The sequence below is a fragment of the Triturus cristatus genome, chromosome 1_1 (genome assembly GCF_964204655.1).
Source record: "Triturus cristatus chromosome 1_1, aTriCri1.1, whole genome shotgun sequence".
NCBI lineage: Eukaryota > Metazoa > Chordata > Amphibia > Caudata > Salamandridae > Triturus > Triturus cristatus.
In genome coordinates, this window is record NC_140579.1 from 441,361,758 (window position 1) to 441,379,387 (window position 17,630).

A 17,630-nucleotide genomic window follows, 5' to 3' on the forward strand; every position below is an offset into this window, starting at 1 on the left:
CTTGCGACAAACCTACGTGTTACAAGCAGATCTCAGGAACCTGGCGAACAAAAAAGGACCTGGAGATGGCGCAACCTAGAGAAACTACAGTGGCAATAACCACAATTTTCAAAAGAGGAGGTATCCACAAGAAAGGAAAATCTGCAAAGAAGATGCAAGGTTGTTCTACACAGAACAACAAAGGCGTCTACATGGGTGAAAGACCTTCCTCTCAGACAAGAAAAGATAATAAGATACAAGGGTGTTTTACATATAACAACAAAGACGACAACAAGGAAGAAACAAGTCCTACACAGAAAAGAAATGAAGACAACAAGAAACAGGTTAAGATGAAGAACTACACCTTCCAGCCCCCACCAGTGTCAGCACCATTTGACAGCCCTAGACAAGGTGTGCTGTGTTCTTTTGGTTTATTTGTTTGGGACTATGAAGTTAAAAAGGACTGGTTCTGTCATCATACTGGCCTATCTACATATTGTAAATCAATTTAACTCCATGGTCTTTCGGAAACGTCTAGGACCATGGGAGTACAGTCCTGTCTACAAAGTAGGGGGAAATAGTTTATTCCACAACCTTTCACGGCAAGTAACACAGCGTTTACGTTTCCAGTCTTCATGGGTGTGTTTTATGCTGGCAACAACTTTCACCTAGAGTGCTCCGGTGCTTGGGAGACGCCCAGCTGTTGTAATCTTTATGAAAGCTCATGTGGGAGGTAATTGACATTGATGCTGGCAACAACCTTTTAGTGACCACACAGTCATCCGCTCCACTCAACACGTATGCACAGACATCACCCAATGATTACACTGACACATTAGTTATGGGTGAAGAACTGCTGCAGGTTTATTTCATACAACATAAGTATGACGATAGAGTGGGTTATCTTACGGGCGATCCAGGGCAAGCAGCCCCTCGCTGCTCCGCCCGCCTTGCGAGCCAGCACGCACGGTGGGTCGATGCCCGGCAGTGTGGGACATTTTTCAGATCCTCCTTTGGATCACGTGATCTGTCTAATACTCCCGCCCCTTTTAACGGGGGCGGAGCGTGTTATGGCACACCCCCGGTTGGTCAGGCCCCCCAACCGGCCGAAGGACTAACGGGGCGCCGTCGCGGTCTTCCCAGAACCTCCTTCGGCTCCCGGACCTTGGCTCGGGCACCCTTACTGTGCCGGACAGGGGTACCCTTACTGTACCGACTGTCGCAGAGGTACCCTTACTGTACCCTTCTGTCTACAGTGTTCTGGTGTGTGGAAGAAGCACAGCTGTGGCATACTTATTGATCTCACATATGAGGTAATTGACAGTTTTTTCAACTTGTCGTTGTCTAAAGTGGAGTTCCTTGGTGTTGACGCGCTGCTGACTCTCGGCCTGCTCTGCACGTTAATTTTAATCTTTTGGTTACATTCCACTTATTCCTCTTTTGCCACTAGCCTTCGCAATGCCACCATGGTGTGTTTCCTTACATTTGCCGCTCTCTTCAGAATTTAACGCTCGGCCGGCAATTCGGCCGTTATTTCAGTTTTTGAGCCGTTTTACATAGCGCGTGCTTCTTACCTCCTTGGTAGAGCCGCGCGGGACATTTCAACAAAGCGAGCCCTCCTGTGCTACACGTCATTATTTTCTTAGTGATACTGTTTGGCGCTCTAGCGCGCCGTGATCCACCCGGCTCAGCATCAGGATGCGTGCCGCCATCTTTGTTAAGTTGTCAAATGCTACGGAGGAACATATCCGACGTTTCTCTGCGCTGGTTGATGAGTGTCATTTGGAATTTCCTCCATCACAAGTTGTGCGGTATGTTTACAACAACGAGCTTCATGGGCCCATTGATGATAATCACGGAAGAAACTTTATGGATCGCATATATGTAACGTCGCTCTAACACTTCAGTGGGAACTGGGTTGTGCTCAGCTTTACCTATGCAGTTCTTCTGGCTTCAACAGGACATTGTGCCTCACTTTACCGGTCTTTCCAGGAATGGTGCACTGCTGTCTGCTGAACAGCGAACTGTCATTTTTATTTGCATTACGTATACACCATTTCGTCTTGCTTACACTTGACGATTCTCTTCCACATTTATTTCTATCCTTCTCTCATGGGATTGTTATATGAGAACATTTTGCTCATTTATGTGGATGCTTGGGTTTGGTCACTTACCAGTCCCATTGCTTCACATTACATTTCGTTACATCTTCTGGGAGGTGGCATAACGTGGTGTCTCTCCAATTTACTCTCACGGTGTTTCTTTTTGGGTCCTATCCCGCTCATCATTTCTTGTACATGGACTCTGGGTACACAGCTTCAGGGTTTCATTCTTCATTTCACATGTGTACAATTTTACACTTTATTCTTCCCTACACAGGGATGGCAATGGGTTCTTGCCCCATTCGCTCATACATGTGCCTACACGGGCTACATAAGTTTTTCACCCTTACACAGGGCATCGTTGCATGGGTTTCTGTCCCATTTACATTTGCTACTCACTATCACTACAGGGAGTAGGTCATGGGCCTCAGTCCCACTTTCACATACACTGATACCCTCACACAGGGTGTGTCTTATTGGGATCTTTCCCCAATTACATTTGCTTACGCCCTCTTGCCAACCTACCTGCGTGGACCTCCGTTACTACACTTTTCTCACTTGTCCTGACACTGCTCTTTCTCTATTGAATAATTCACTTATCCTGGGTTTGGCTCCCAGAGCTTAGAGAGGCAGTAATAGTTCCAATTATCAAGAAAATAGGTGCAGACACACTGGTCCCTACAAACTATCGCCCTATTTCATTGCTCCCCTTTTTAGCCAAGGTATTGGAAGCATATGTTGCCAACTGTCTCTGCTCTTTTATTGAACGGTCTCAATTCCTTGACTCCCATCAAGTGGGCTTTCGGCCCTCTCACTCAATGGAGGAAGCAATCATGACCGTATTAGATGAAATAAGGAAAGAAGCAGACAAGGGCACCACTCAGGCCCTGGTGCTCCTTGATCTTGCTGCGGCTTTCGACACGGTCGACCATGAACTTCGGGTGGACCGAGTCAAGGACACAGGGATCCAGGTCGGGCCAATAAAAGGCTCACGTCCTTTCTAGATGACCGCTCTCAATCTGTACGTCTTTCGCAATTCACGGCTCCTCAAGTCAAAATGACATGTGGTGTGTCACAAGGATCCTCCCTGTCCCCGCACCTGTTCAATTTGTTCCTCTTCCCAATAATTCAATCCTTAGGTGAAAGAAATGTGTGCACTTTCAACTACGCTGATGATCTGCAACTGATCTCACCATTGACAAGTCTGCTACCTCCATCACTAATTTTCAGACAACCATGCTACACATATGTAATTGGATGAATAGCAATCACTTAAAATTGAACTGGGATAAAACAGAACTGATACAAGTCGGGGGCCCCCCTAAAACCCTGGAATTCAAATTTTTGCCCTGCTGAGTTGGGAACCCCACCCTCAAGAACAGCTAAAAGCATTGGTGTCACAATTTACAGCAAACTGACTATGAAGTCTCAGATTGGGACGGTGGCCTTGACCCATTTCTTTTCAGATCCGGAAGATCAGGAAGATTAGTAGATTCCTTACTCCTGAAGCTCTTACCCAGGTCATTCTAGCCTTGGTCATCTTCCATATTGACTATGCTAATTCACTTTACTTCGGCCTCCCGGCATATTTAATAAGAAGACTGCAGCTGGTGCAAAACTAGGCAGCTAGATTAATCTATCGTCAGCAGAAATAGCATCACGTTACCCCCCTAATGTAGAAGCTACACTGGCTCCTTGTAGCAGAATGCTGTTCATTTAAGATAGGGTGTCTCATCTTTAAATCTCTCCACAACACATGCCCGGAGACTGTCTCCACCCTGGTCCAGAGATATGTTCCTACCTGGGACCTTAGGTCATCCCCATCTTAATCTCTTGGCTACTCCTTTCTTTAAACACAATAGATTAGGTGGATCAAGATTTGCTGTCCTGGCCCCTCACTTTTGGAACTCTCTCCCCTTTATCAGATTCTCGACAATTTACTCCTAATTTAGGAGACTTCTAAAAACCTGGCTGTTCCACCAGGCTTATGAATGAATCAACGAGCAGTAGGATACCTTTTACAATTAGCGCCAAGAAACCACTTGGTGTATGTGCGCTATACAAATACTTTTAACGTAACATAACATTTACTTAGATTATAAGTGTACGTCCTTGTTTTTGGGCTTGCTTTAAAGAGGTAATGTAATGGTTAACTTCATGAGGGTGTGATCCATAGGCACAAAAACAAGATGGCGGACATTTGGAGGTCTGAGTTTGGAAATGGTATGCACTTTCCAACCAACCAAGAGGATGAGCCAGTCATTTTGATACTGGTCAACAAAGCACCCAAGACATTGTTGTAGCACATGCTTAATTCTCTTAGTTCAACCAATACATATCAGACATTTATGATACACAATGAATACATATTTTGGCAGCCCATACACTTGCATACAAAGCAACACTCTCCAACTTGTTTAAAAAGCGAACTATTTTTGTTTCATCATGGAGAACATTCCAGTTCTCAATGATGGCTGCTTGGTGGAACATGAATTACTGGAACTACAAACCACTTCTTGCGGTCACTTATGCTTAAATGCCTGGGCAACACCAGAGGGACCAGATGTTCACTTCTACCTCAGTTCCTCGGCCAGGTTGTCCTTTTGTTGCCTGGATGTGAGCAGCTGCTCCTGAAATTTCAAGACCTCCTGTCTGCTCTGCTCACGCTCCTGCTGAAGGTCTGCTTGCAGTGCTTGCGCAGTCTGCCGCAGAGAGTCCGCCTCGCAGCACTGGACCACAGCGGCTGCAGAAAGCTGTAAAAAGGAGCAGAACATGGAGTGAATTCTTTGGAAGCATCCACCTGGAGAAATCATTTTCAAGTTACCAAAGCCAGCAGCATTTTACCAAGCAGCTTATGACAATTGTTGTTTGGATGGCTTTCAGAGAGAGGAGTATTTGAATTCCTCGATGCTGTCACTGATCTCATGGGATCCCTAGCCTGTTACAAGACTGTGTGGTGGAGGTTGGCAAATTTGTTTTCCCTACATCCTCCCACTGGAACCACTTGCCCCATTGTATTGTGGTGCATTTTGCATTTGTAAAGTGCATTGCTATCACTAGTGTAACCCCAAATGTAAGGAAATGCCTCTTTTTGTATGGCCACCCCAAAGGTTTTCAACTAATGCTGCTGGTTTTTCACCTCTGAGAGTGCATGGAAGCCTGCTAACCAGCCCTTGGTGCCTGTGCCCAGACCCTAAAGTGTATGTTGAATTGACTGCACCCAATTAGAAATGGCTAACTTACCTGTCAGTCCCTAGTAAATGGCACCCTGGTACCTAGGTCATGTAAGCTAGAGGGGTACCCCAGACTGCAGCACTGGTTGTGCCGCCCTGGAGATCCCCCAAGCAAAACTAGTCCCCCAGTCCGCCACTGCAGACCAGTCATGCACTGCTAGCCCTATTTAACAATTGAAAACAATGGCAAAGCCACTACTTTGTCTGCACATCTGTGTAAGTCCCCCATCTGACAGGCCTATAGAGATCTAAGGCAGGGTGCAACATCTGACACAGGCAGGACACATACTTTACATGTCCTGTCAGTGAACACATGAAACCCCTGTCTTTATTGTGACTTGGTTGCCCAATTGGCGAGTACAGGGTTACCAGCCGACCTCTCAGCTGTGCTAACGCCTGAACGGTGCTACCAAAGAGGGCACTCTAAGGCATCAAACAACTAGTTACATTAGGCCCGACTTGTATCTCAAGTCTAAATTAATGTAAGTGGTTGCAATGTGCCACATTTACAAGGCTGACACCTTGCTGCCTTTAAATCTCTTGTGCCTTCCAAGGCACATATGGAGCCTGTTCCACAAGATAGCCTTCTGCCCTTCTGAAGAGATGTGCCAACAACTCTCCGGAAGGAGTACAATGAGGGATTGCAGGCCAGAGAAGCGTTACCTCCATCCTGCAGGAAGCCACTTAGGTGTTAGCCCCAAAAGACAGGCTTCAAAGGAGAAGCCGCCTTTGAGGGGCCTATGTGTCACTAGGGAAGAATGCTGCCCCATTGGCAGACAGGTTGGCACGGGGAGCAGAGAGGGCAAAACACTTGCCAAACCGGTTTCCCCAGGGTCGTATAGCCATCAGATAGTCAGGAAGTGGTCACCAGGTGGGAGAGAACCTGATAGCCCATAGGCTACCAACCGCATCCTGCCCCAAGGACATTTTCTGAGCATAATAGTGGCACCCAGATTTGAGATCTCGACTGACTTGGAAGAAGGATCGAAGAAGGACTGCCCTGCTGAACAGAGCGACCAGTAAAGAGAGACTGAATCATCGAAGACTGCACCAGGTGGCTAGCAAAGAGAGGGACTGGGTCAGCCGTTTCCTGCTCACGGAGAAACTGTCTTCAGAGCCCAGTCAAGGCAAAAGACTCAGAGAGCCAGCTAACTGGCCTTCTGTTCACAGCACAGGGACACGCCAGCTGTAGAATCCTGCTGGGGCAAGTTGGTGGCCCAAACTCTTCAAGCTGCTACTACCGTTGCCACTGTGCAGCACCAAGGACCAATGCCCGATGTACAGAGTTTGCAGAGCCCGGCAGTGCTGTTGGAGAGCCACTAGGGACCTCAGAAGGCAGTCATTGACCCAGGAAGGATTGGCAGGTGACTGCGACACCAGGTGACTGGCAGTCCAGTGATGACTGGACTTAGGCCAGACCGGAGAGGACCTCGTGGGACGTCGATTCTGCAAATCCCTGCACCATCTTTGTGGACCAAGGAGAATCTCCAAGAAGACCCCCGTCAACCACGTTGCATCCACAGCATTCTTGGAGCAACTTCAGCATCCTTCATCCCATGCATCAGGACCATTGCAAAGGAATAAATTCCAATGCGGATAAAGTGCCTCGAACTGCTGGAAGGCTGCATTTTCTGTGGCGATAACTGTTCTTGAGGACCTTGCTTGCCGCCCAAAGTACTTCTAAGTGACTGCATTGACCCTTACCGGTTTTTTATTAAAAACGTTTGACGTGTCCATTTCCTTGAATTTGCTAAGACTTGTTCCCAGTGGAGTGAAAATGCTGTGATTTAATATTTCTTGTAAAATCCATAACTCTGGAACCCTACTATGGATCATTTTTGTTCTAGTGTCTAAAGTCTTATGAAAATACAGTCTATTGTTATGAATTGGTGTCAGATTTGAGTGTTGTGTCGATTTCTTCTTCAATTGTGTTGGTGCTGTTTAAATGCTTTACACTAGTTCCTCTGTGTAGCCCTTGCTGCTCAGTGCCACAGCTACCCAGGGTTGAGCTGAGGGTTTCACAGACGAAACCCAAGGGCCCTCAAGGGGTTGGTAAGTGTATTACATGGGGAGGTTGCACAACCACACCATATGATATAATACACCCAATTTCCTCACACCAAAGTGCTGCAGCTTTGTTTCAAGCCATAGTTGTGTCATGGTTGGTAACGTCTATGTTCAAAGTACAACCAGCACAGGCATCTATGGGTGTTGTGTGTGAGGGCAGATGGGGTGCTCCAGTTTTGTCACTCCAGAAAGGCATGACTGCACATCAGGATACTAGGAAAGTGTTTTATTAAAACCTACAAGTTGACTAGGCCACATGCAGGTCTTGGACACAAAACTTCTGAAGTCTGAGCTGCAGCTGCTTGTTTGGAACCCATGTAGTGCATGAATTATCCCCATCACACATTCTGAGCTGTGAACATCTCTAAAAAAGGACCACATGTCACATTGTTTGCTGGTGAAAGGGGGAACTATAGTGCCTGGTGGACTAGATGACAGATGTCTATGCTCTGCTGCTTTGGAGGCTGCAAGCACACCAGCATGCTGCGGGACTATGCAGGCTGTTGCTATGCTGTAGAAAACATTGCACCCTTGTCAAACTGCAACTCTCTTGGTGCTCAGTCTCTTTGCGTGAAATTCTAAGAAGGGCACTGCAAATGTATATGGGAGCGTACAAGGCCAGCATTGCTGTCTAGGCGTTCTCAGTCTCTGCCTTGAAGTAAGAGAAAAGGGAAAATACTGCCCGTAACTGGCAGAGCCCTGACACACAGGGAGGAGCAGAGGAAAAACAGAGTGATATATCAATGAAAAGGTAGCAAAGAAGACCCCATGGATTGGGGGGCGTGGCTAAGCAAGCCACGATGGCGGCCATGCATTGCTGAGGCTCCGCGCTCGGGCGCCTCTCCTAATCAATACAGAGCGTCACTGCGGGTGCTCAGCGGACCTGGGAGCACCGGAATGTGCCTGCACGGCGGTGCGGTGCCTGCGGAAGCCTGAAAACGTCTGCCGCTTCAGGACGGAGCCGCTCGCGCCGCACACCGGAGTTCAAGATGGCGCCGGGACTCCTCTAGGTGGGGCGAGGGACGGCGCTGGGAGAAACCCAGAGGACGTCGGCGCATCGCGCTCTGCCCGCTCCGAACTCCGAGCGGTGTGGACCGGGGGCGGACCCGGGAAGAACAGTGCGGCGCGCCACGGCACAGACGACTATTGGCGCCCCTAGTCCGCCCGCCATCTTGGGTGCTGTGCGCCCGTCGCGCACCGGGAGTGGACCCCAGCGCTGACATCGGACGCTCCAGGTACTCCTCACAGCCTATTCCGGGGGGGACTGAGGGGGAGCGCTGGATCTCGGCGGCGTGGCCTGGAGGTCCTCCGACCCTCATATTCAGCTCCTGCCTGACCTTGACATGGCCGCCCGGATGGCACCGGACCTCTCGAAACACCGCCGATGAGGCCCCTACCTTCGTGGCCGCCACAGTGACAGCCTCCCCGGCGGCACCCGAGAGGGCAGATACACCCCCGCCTGGCCACAGCAGACCGCTTGGGAACCCCCTGGTGCCTCGGGGGTGCCCGGAGATCAGCGAGAGCTGGCGCGACGGGCTGCGCCGGCGTGAGATGGTGGCGGGCCCTGCACCATGATCGGGGCGCTCCGGATGTCGGACATAGTGGGCGTACAGTGAGGCCCGGAGAGGACTGCGGCTCTTGGCAGGGGCGACGCGAGCCTGGGTTCCTCCACCACCCACAACTGGACCTCGCCAACCTTCATAACTGTGAACTGCGGGGGCCTTGACTCCTCTACGGGCTCCTGGAGGGGGCTCTGTCCGCACGGCGACTGCGAAGATAGCCCTCCGAATTCAGCGGAGTGTACCCCCTAACTCATTGGGACGATGCAAGTGATCTTCCACCCGCACCATTGAATACACGTGTGGTCTCCGTGTGGGTGGCCTGCTATTGGGAGCAACTCGCCCGCAGCTTCCGGCGCCTGACATAGGCGACTCCTGTACCCTGACTGCAGTGTGGGATCCAGGATACCGGCTCGGGTTGCTCTCCTCCTCCGGCTACGTGCTCCCGCCGTCCATCAACACCGTGGGGGCCCGCGCCTTTCCTCTTTTCGCGGACCCCTGGTACCACTGAGAGCTCTTGAGACCTGATCGACAGCAACGGTCCCCCCCCCCCCCACGCAGGGTGAAGATGGGGAAATCAAAGCCTGCGCAGCACCACGCAGTCCCGGAAACAGCCACGGAGAACATGCCAAAGACCTCGACCTGGTCCCCCAGTACGGCACCCTCCTCGGACCTATCAATCTCGGATAAACTGGACAAGGTCCTCGCCGCCATCGAACTATCCCGCTTGTCTATGGAGGAACGCCTTGGTACCCTGGCGACAGACGTCAACCTTCTCCGAGACGATCACCGTAAATTGGCTGACCGGGTGCGAACAGAGGAGCGGACACTAGAGGAAATACAGCCAATGCTAAAGGAACACCAGACGACGCTCCAGGGAGTCCTCACACGTCTAACCGCGGTGGAAGAGCGCGCACAGGACTTGGAAGGCCGCTCGCAACGCTGCAACATCCGGGTGCTGGGACTGCCGGAAACCCCATAGACTATATGGACACATGGCTGAAGTCCTTCACCCCAACATCAGACCGTACAGCATTCTTCTCCATAGAACGAGCTCACAGAGTGCCTGCCCGAAAACCCCCACCTGGCGCAGCTCCTCGGCCACTCCTTGCTAAGTTCCTGCACTACCGGGACCGCGATGCGGTGCTTCGAGTGGCGCTACTGGCAGCGCCACTACGAGTGGAAAACAACCAGATAATGATCTTCCCGGACTATGCCCGAGCAGTACAACAGCAAAGATCGTCCTTCCTGGACGTAAAGCGGAGACTACGAGACAATAATATTCAATATGCTCTGCTCTTCCCGGCTCGCCTCAAGATCCTCCACAAAGGTTCTTCCCTTTTCTTCACGACTGCGGAGGCCGCACAAGACTGGGCAGATCAACATTGCTCGCGGGCACCCAACCCTCATCCTCAAAGGGGCTCACCTCTCAAAACTTTCCGTGCTCAGAAACGCCCCATGAAACTCCGCAACATAGAGTCGAGAACAGCGAACGGCTCCCACGACTCGCCTGATCTTGAACAGATTATGCGGGAGAGGCGCAAAGCTTTGCAAGCAGCAATTGACCTGCGCTCCACGCAACACTCAGAACCCATAGATCGACCCCCGCACCTCTTCTCATCAGAAGGCGAAAACGACAGCGATGGCACCGCCTCGGGGGTAGACCTGGTGGCGCCTCCCCATGCCACCCCACAAACGCCAGATGAACTACTAGATGGACAAACCTCTCCTATTTCCTCTTGAAGCAACCCAGGCATACAGGCTGCCAAATTGTATCCTTATATGTAAAGTTCGCCTTACGCCCATTGCCTAAAAAGCGGGGATTGACACCCTGCACATGACGCGCATCGCTCCTTCTACATGCCCATTTAGCGCGCGGCTTCGCACTTGCATGTCGTCACCCCCTATCACATAGAGCAGTTACCCCCCCTCGTGTTACGGGAGGAAGTTTGGACACACCGTTTCCTAAACGAGGAGTCCTTTGTATTGGGACAGTTTCCCGCACCCCCACACGTTGTTCATACCCCGGTTCATACATGACCCAGTCCGCCATGGAGCTCCACACCACAGAATATTCGATTGGCCAGGCTCCCCCTCCGCCTACTCTCTCCAGACGCAGCGCATCTCTAGGAGACCACTAAATGATTTATCTAACGGGCGCCTCACCCAACCCACACGCAGTACTGATTGCTCATGGCAAAGCTGACGAAAAACGCAGACATTAACATACTCACGCTAAATACACGCGGTCTACACACCCCACGTAAGCGCTATACGATCTACGCCTATGTGAAGCGGCAGAAAGCGTCTATCCTCTGCCTGCAGGAAACCCACCTTAACTCAACCGAAGTGGTCAAACTGCGTGCAAAGTGGCGTGGTCTTATCTGTGCCACGACCTACTCATCATTTGCCCGCGGAGCGCTGATATGGATCCGCCCAGGAACCCCATTCTGGGAACTCAGGCAGGTGGTTGACGAAGAGGGCAGATTCGCCCTCCTGGAAGGACTCTTAGATGGTAGGGCTATCCTCTTGGGAAGTGTATACGCCCCGAATGTCGACCAGGATAAAGTTTGGGACCGACTCACAAACACTCTTGCCCAATTCACGCATGTACCCTGGATACTGGGTGGGGACTACAATTGTATCCTGGTTCCGAGACTGGACCGGTCGCACCCCCCACTCCCGCACCCACAGACAAATTGAACGGTTCAAAGCATGGGTTGCACACTGGTCACTCAGAGACGCATGGAGACAGCACCACCCCCAGGCCCGCGTCTACTCTTTCCACTCCATCCCTCACAACCTGCGAGTCCGGCTCGACCGTTTCCTATGCACGGCAACGCTTCTCCCGCAAATACGTCACTTGGATTATTTAGGCAGGGTCGTCTCAGACTATGATGCACATCTTCTAGGCCTCCAGTGGAGACACCCACACCCCCCTGACCCCACGTGGCGATTATCGCGGGATTATCTAACGGACCAAGTTTTTACACACGAGCACCAACGTAGCATTCAAGAATACTTTACTCACAATACGGGGACCGCGTCGTCAACCCTGATCTAGTGGGACGGCTTCAAGGTGGTTGCCCGTGGGGAATGTATTCAACAGAGAGTTGGGGTAAGGCGTACCTTGGGGCAGGTCCTTGAGACTGCGGAACAGCGACTGGCCACGGCCACTTAGGCCGCGGATCAGTCAGTAGCGGCGGCGACCCAAGTCGCCCACGCCAAATCTGAATATCAGGCGGCGTGCATGGACCTCCGGCGTCACAATTTTCGGACCTATGCGACTCGAATGCATAAGGACCGTGACAAAACGGGCACACTCCTGGCATGGCTCGCTAAACAAGACACTGAAGTTCGGCCCATCACCGCAATCATAAATCCCCATGGCACCCTGGTACAATCTCAGGATGAGATCCTCTAGGCATTCTATCAACATTATTCAGCAGTCTACAATATCCCCTCATCACTCGACCCGGAGGCTGTCAACCACTTCGTAGATCCTCTCCTCCTCCCCCAGATATCTGCCGCGGACAAGACAGTGCTAGACACAAAGATACAAACCACTGAGATTACATGCGCTATACGAGCCTTAGCCCGTGGCAAGGCCCCAGGCCTCAATGGGTTTCCACTTGAAAACTACGCCACCTTTGCCGCTCAACTGACTCCTGGCTTATCTACAGTGCTGGACACAGCGCTCCGATCCGGTGAACTGCCTAGCTCCATGAGAGCATCGGTGATTGTGACGTTCCCGAAACCCGATCGGGATCCCCAACTCCTGGCCTCCTATCGCCCCATCACACTTCTCACAGCCGACTGCAAAATCCTGGGGAAAATCTTAGCGGATAGATACTCCCAAATTATACACCCGTTAGTACATCCAGACCAGTGCGGTTTTGTCCCGGGTAGGAATACCTCTGACAACATTCGACGCCTCTTTCAGATCCAGGATCAGATTGGCGATCGCTTTCCTCGAGCGGCGTGCCTGATCCTGGACCTTGAGAAGGCTTTCGACACCCTAACATGGCAGTTCCTATTTACCATCCTCGGGCGGGTGGGACTAGGCCCCACTCTCATAGCCTACACTCGCCTGCTCTATACCAACCTTACCTCCCGGGTCCGCCTCGGTCGCAACATCTCCCCAGAATTCGCGATACACAGGGACACATGACAAGGATGCCCCCTCTCACCTTTATTATTCGCGCTCGCTGTTGAACCCTTAGCTATCCGGCTTCGCCGGGACGGACAGGCCTGGGGCATTCCACTCGCGGACGCCACGCACTGCGTATCCATGTACGCAGACGACCTTCTCATATATATACGGGATATTACGGCGGATCTCACCACACTCGAGACCGCCCTGACGGAATTTGCGGATGCCTCTGGCTTGAAAGTGAACTGGGACAAGTCAATGGTGTACCCCCTCCATCCAGACGCCTCTCCCCAGGACATTTGGATTGGTGAACGGAAAATGCATTGGGCTGCAGAGGGCCCCCGATACCTCGGGATTCGCTTATACCATTCCCCGGCTGACATCTTTGAGGGCAACCATTGTAGGGCACTTGCCAGTATACGATCCACAATTGGGTTCTGGCGGAGCCTCCCGCTGGACCCGATCAGTCGGGTAGCTCTCGCAAAGATGATACTGGTCCCAGGGCTCTTATATTATTTCACCAATCTCCCAGTAGTCCCACCCCGCTCCTTTTTCAAAGACTTAGACACACTCCTTAGCTCTCTAATATGGGGTAAGGGGCGACACAGGATCACGTTAGCAAAACTAAAACTACCCACAAAACAGGGGGGACTTGGCGCTCCATCATTCGAAGCCTATTTCCTGGCGGTGCAGCTCCAGTGGCTTTCATATTGGACAGCAGAAAGGTACACATCTGAAACATGCACTGCCACGGGTCGTATATCAATACCAGAGTTGCGTCGCATACTTCTGCCGGGATCCCGTCCCACACGAACCTACCCCCTTCAAGTGGACATTGCCCGGAAATGCGTCCAGCGCATACACTGCATGACACCAAACTGTCCCAAATACACACCATTACTACCATTAGTCGGCTGGCCAAGACACAGGGGGTTTTTCACTCCTGCCATGCTCCAGGAATGGACATCCAGGGACATCGCCGAAGCAGAAATACTGTTTGAAGAGGGACAGCTCATGTCGTACCAGCAACTTATGGATGACTATGACCTTCCCCCAGGCCAGTTCCTGCTTCACCGCCAACTCCTCAGCCACTACCGACCATATTATGACCTCACACTGGGGGAGCCTCCCACACACCCAGTTCTTCACACAATATTACGAATGGGACCGGGTCGCCACCTTACCACATGGCTGTACAAATCGATTAGGGAACTGACACCCCCACTACTAGCACCCCTGCGGTCCCTCTGGGAGGAGGAAGCGGGACAATCATTTCATGATAGCGAGTGGGAAAGAGCGATAGAATTCCCCCAAAAAGTATCCAGGAACGCCCGTTTTAAAAATATACAGTTTCACATTTTACATAGGGCCTATCTAACACCAGCGCGCCTACAGCGCTTCTACCCTGATACGACCTTCCTCTGTCCTCGTTTTCAAGCGTAGGATGCAGACTTTTCCCATATGTGTTTGACCTGCCCGGGCATTCAGGACTATTGGTCATCCATCCACTCAACGCTTCGAGATCTCACTGGACTGGCCCACTTGACCACTTGGGAGGGTTGCGCGTTGGGCATACTCGTACGAAGGAAACATCACAAAATACCAATGCGCTTTGTTTCCCTAGCCCACCTACTGGCCAAACGCTGTATAGCTATGCACTGGCGCTCCCAGTCGGGCCCTCCGATTGCGGCGTGGGTGGGGGCGGTGCTTAAGTGGGCTGCAGCTGAGGAGGACGCAGTGCGGGAGGAAGGAGCTAAAGGCATCCGCAAAGTCCCAATTTCTCTAGAATGGGCGCTTCTATTACACCAATTCAAACAGTCCCAGACCCCGGAGGACCCGGTCACCGACACAGCTACCCCTGGCACCACACAGCTACCTGCTGTACATGCTCCCATGGCAGGGGATCCCCCTCCCCGATTACTCACGCCACCCTTAGACCCGCTAGGCTCGCCCCCGCTCGCCAGACATACTGAACGGTCCCCTACACCAGCCCGCGCACCCATCCCCTCCTAAGCGAGATGCAGCTGTACCGTCGAGTAGGTATCCGCAGACTCACAGCATTTGCCTGGCCCAACCACTAAGAACCCCATGGCACCTCCTAGTTCGGTTCTTCCCCCCAGTTTTTCTTTCTGGCGAACACCTGCTACAACACATGCCGCATCTACGCGGAATAAGACGCAAATGTACTCTCTATATTGATGTTGGTCAATTCTGTTGCACATGTGCCACAGTTACTTGTACGGAATGTAACGTCTTTATGATTATAACAACAAATGCCAATAAAAAGAATTTACAAAAAAAAAAAAAAGAAGACCCCATGGATTACCAGTGGACTCCTGATGAGAGCACCACTACATAGACTCCAGATGTGAACACTTCTACAGATGCCGGAGCGTTGGAATGGAGATAAAGGCAACGAGGGAGGGTGGTTTTATCATAGACTGCATTTAAGGTGCATCATGACCACCAGGATACCGCCACCAAGGGACGCAAGAATGGAATCAGAGGGTGATGATAGGTCAGTACGTGATACGTGGTAGGAGGTAGGACTCAGAGAACAATAAAATGCAGTGTTAGGAGCAGGGGACTAAATTAGTGAGATGTGATAGACTTTTGCAGATGCGGAAACAGAAATGGTCTCGGATAGCAAATTTTTAGTAGATTTAGGTCATGGGGATGCAGTGATAGGCTAGGACTCTGCAAGCTATTTGAATTTATATGTAAAAAAAACCTATAATACAACAAAACAAGATTTCAAAAAAGTCAAGTGAGATAGGAAGAATATTTTACCACATCCCTGAATTGTTAACCTACACAAAGACATACCATTAACCTACCTCTAACATTTATTTCCAGAGCCTAACTTTGTACCTACACAATGTGTTTTCCGTTTTACAAGGGGGTACCCACTGTACCGCCTCCTGTGGCACTTTCCTACTGCACCTGCCTTTTGCATCATTTCTTTAGTCATCATGTAAGCCTTTCATTTATTTATCCTAACTATAACACAAACCCGCACATTTCACCCAAACCCCAATAGAAACTCTTACTCCAATCTGAACTAAAACACCTTCCCTTACTCCAATGCTAACACAGCCCAGTACTCTTAGCCCTCTCCTAATGCTTATTCCAACTCCTGACCCGTAGACATTCCCCTACATCATCCCTCACACCATCCCTTACGACTGGACAGAAACCTATCCCTACCCCCATCCCTCATCCCTAACCCCAACACTAATAGTCTATGATCTATTTTTGTAGTCTAATTTTCTAATCTTTTTGTTATTTTACTTTCTTGGGAGAAGCAGATACTAAATAGATCATTTATGACAAACATTGAACCTGGGAAGGTCCAAGGAAGCAAAGTAATGGGTTGACCAAAGACTTGGGAAGTGCATTAATGACAAAGGTAAACCATGAGGAGCACTTGAGAGGGTTGATGTAGGGGCTATGATGAACATTAATGTATGCCCCCTGGCCACATGAAGCATATCATTGAGCAGACCCAGACCTTTAAGGACACATTAGTGGATTACGTAGATCCTAGAGCACAATACTGAAAGAACTTAGGCCGAAAGAAGTACAATACTGGCTAAGGCTAACAATGAGAGCACATTTTTGGGATGTGTAGGCCAGAAGAGTGCATACGAGTAATTGGTTTTGCCTCTGAAGAATCACAGAAATCTCTCCTGGTTTCCTTACCTGGGACTGAAGTTTCTGTTCGGCATCCTGAACCAGCTCCTGTAATCTCTCGTCATGCCTTCTTCGGTCTCTTTCTCTGCCTTCAGCTGTCTCGCGGAGCTCCAATCTCAGGGCTGACACTTCTCGCTGGTGTAGCTCCATAGCTGACTCTAACTCAGCACGCAGTCTTTCATTCTCTGCCCGCACCTGGTCTCGCTCCTGGCTTAGCTTGCGCTCCAGTTGCTCTAGTTCCATTTTCGCCTGCAGCTGCAGTCGCCCTAACTCAGCCTGGTGGGCCATGGCTGCCTTCTCGGCCTCCAGCATCTTCTGAATTTCAACACTGGCCAGTTGCACCCGAACTCCCTTCAGCTCCTCCTGCAGCCGGCCAAGGACCTCTTCCCGCTCCTGCAGCTGTGCATCCTGCTGGCTGGACAAAGCCCGAAGCCCAGTGCATTCAGCCTCCAGGCGGTGGATATCACGGATCTGCTGTGAGATGATCTCCGCCTGCTTGGAGATATCCAGGCCATGCCTGTGTGATGCACGATCTTCTTCACGGCCACTGGACCTAGAGCACAGCACACAATCAAACAGTATTGTGCATGGAAGCACTAGAATAACAGAGTGCAGCTGACCAGGTTGAACAATTTATTTTGGGCCTGCAAAACCCAATCCCCTTCCACCTGTAATGACACAGCAAGGGAAAGGAAAATGTGATATTGGCAGGGTTGTGTAAGCGTCCCAGTACTAGAATTGTAGGAAGTGCAGTAGGTCATGGCATTGGTGTATTGGTAGAGCTGTAGGCCCTAGTACGGAATAACAGTAAGTGCAGCAGGTGTGGATTGGGGTGCATTGGTTG

At 50.8% G+C, this 17,630-nt stretch overlaps 1 protein-coding gene across 1 annotated transcript in view; it reads right to left on the reverse strand.

Moving 5' to 3' along the window:
* LOC146870405 (coiled-coil alpha-helical rod protein 1-like) overlaps nt 1-17,630 on the reverse strand; it is a 281,563-nt gene that overhangs the window by 146,757 nt on the left and 117,176 nt on the right. Inside the window, 2 exon segments of the mRNA XM_085640888.1 lie at nt 4,659-4,834; nt 16,796-17,339. Coding sequence (XP_085497014.1) covers nt 4,659-4,834; nt 16,796-17,339 — 720 coding nt within the window.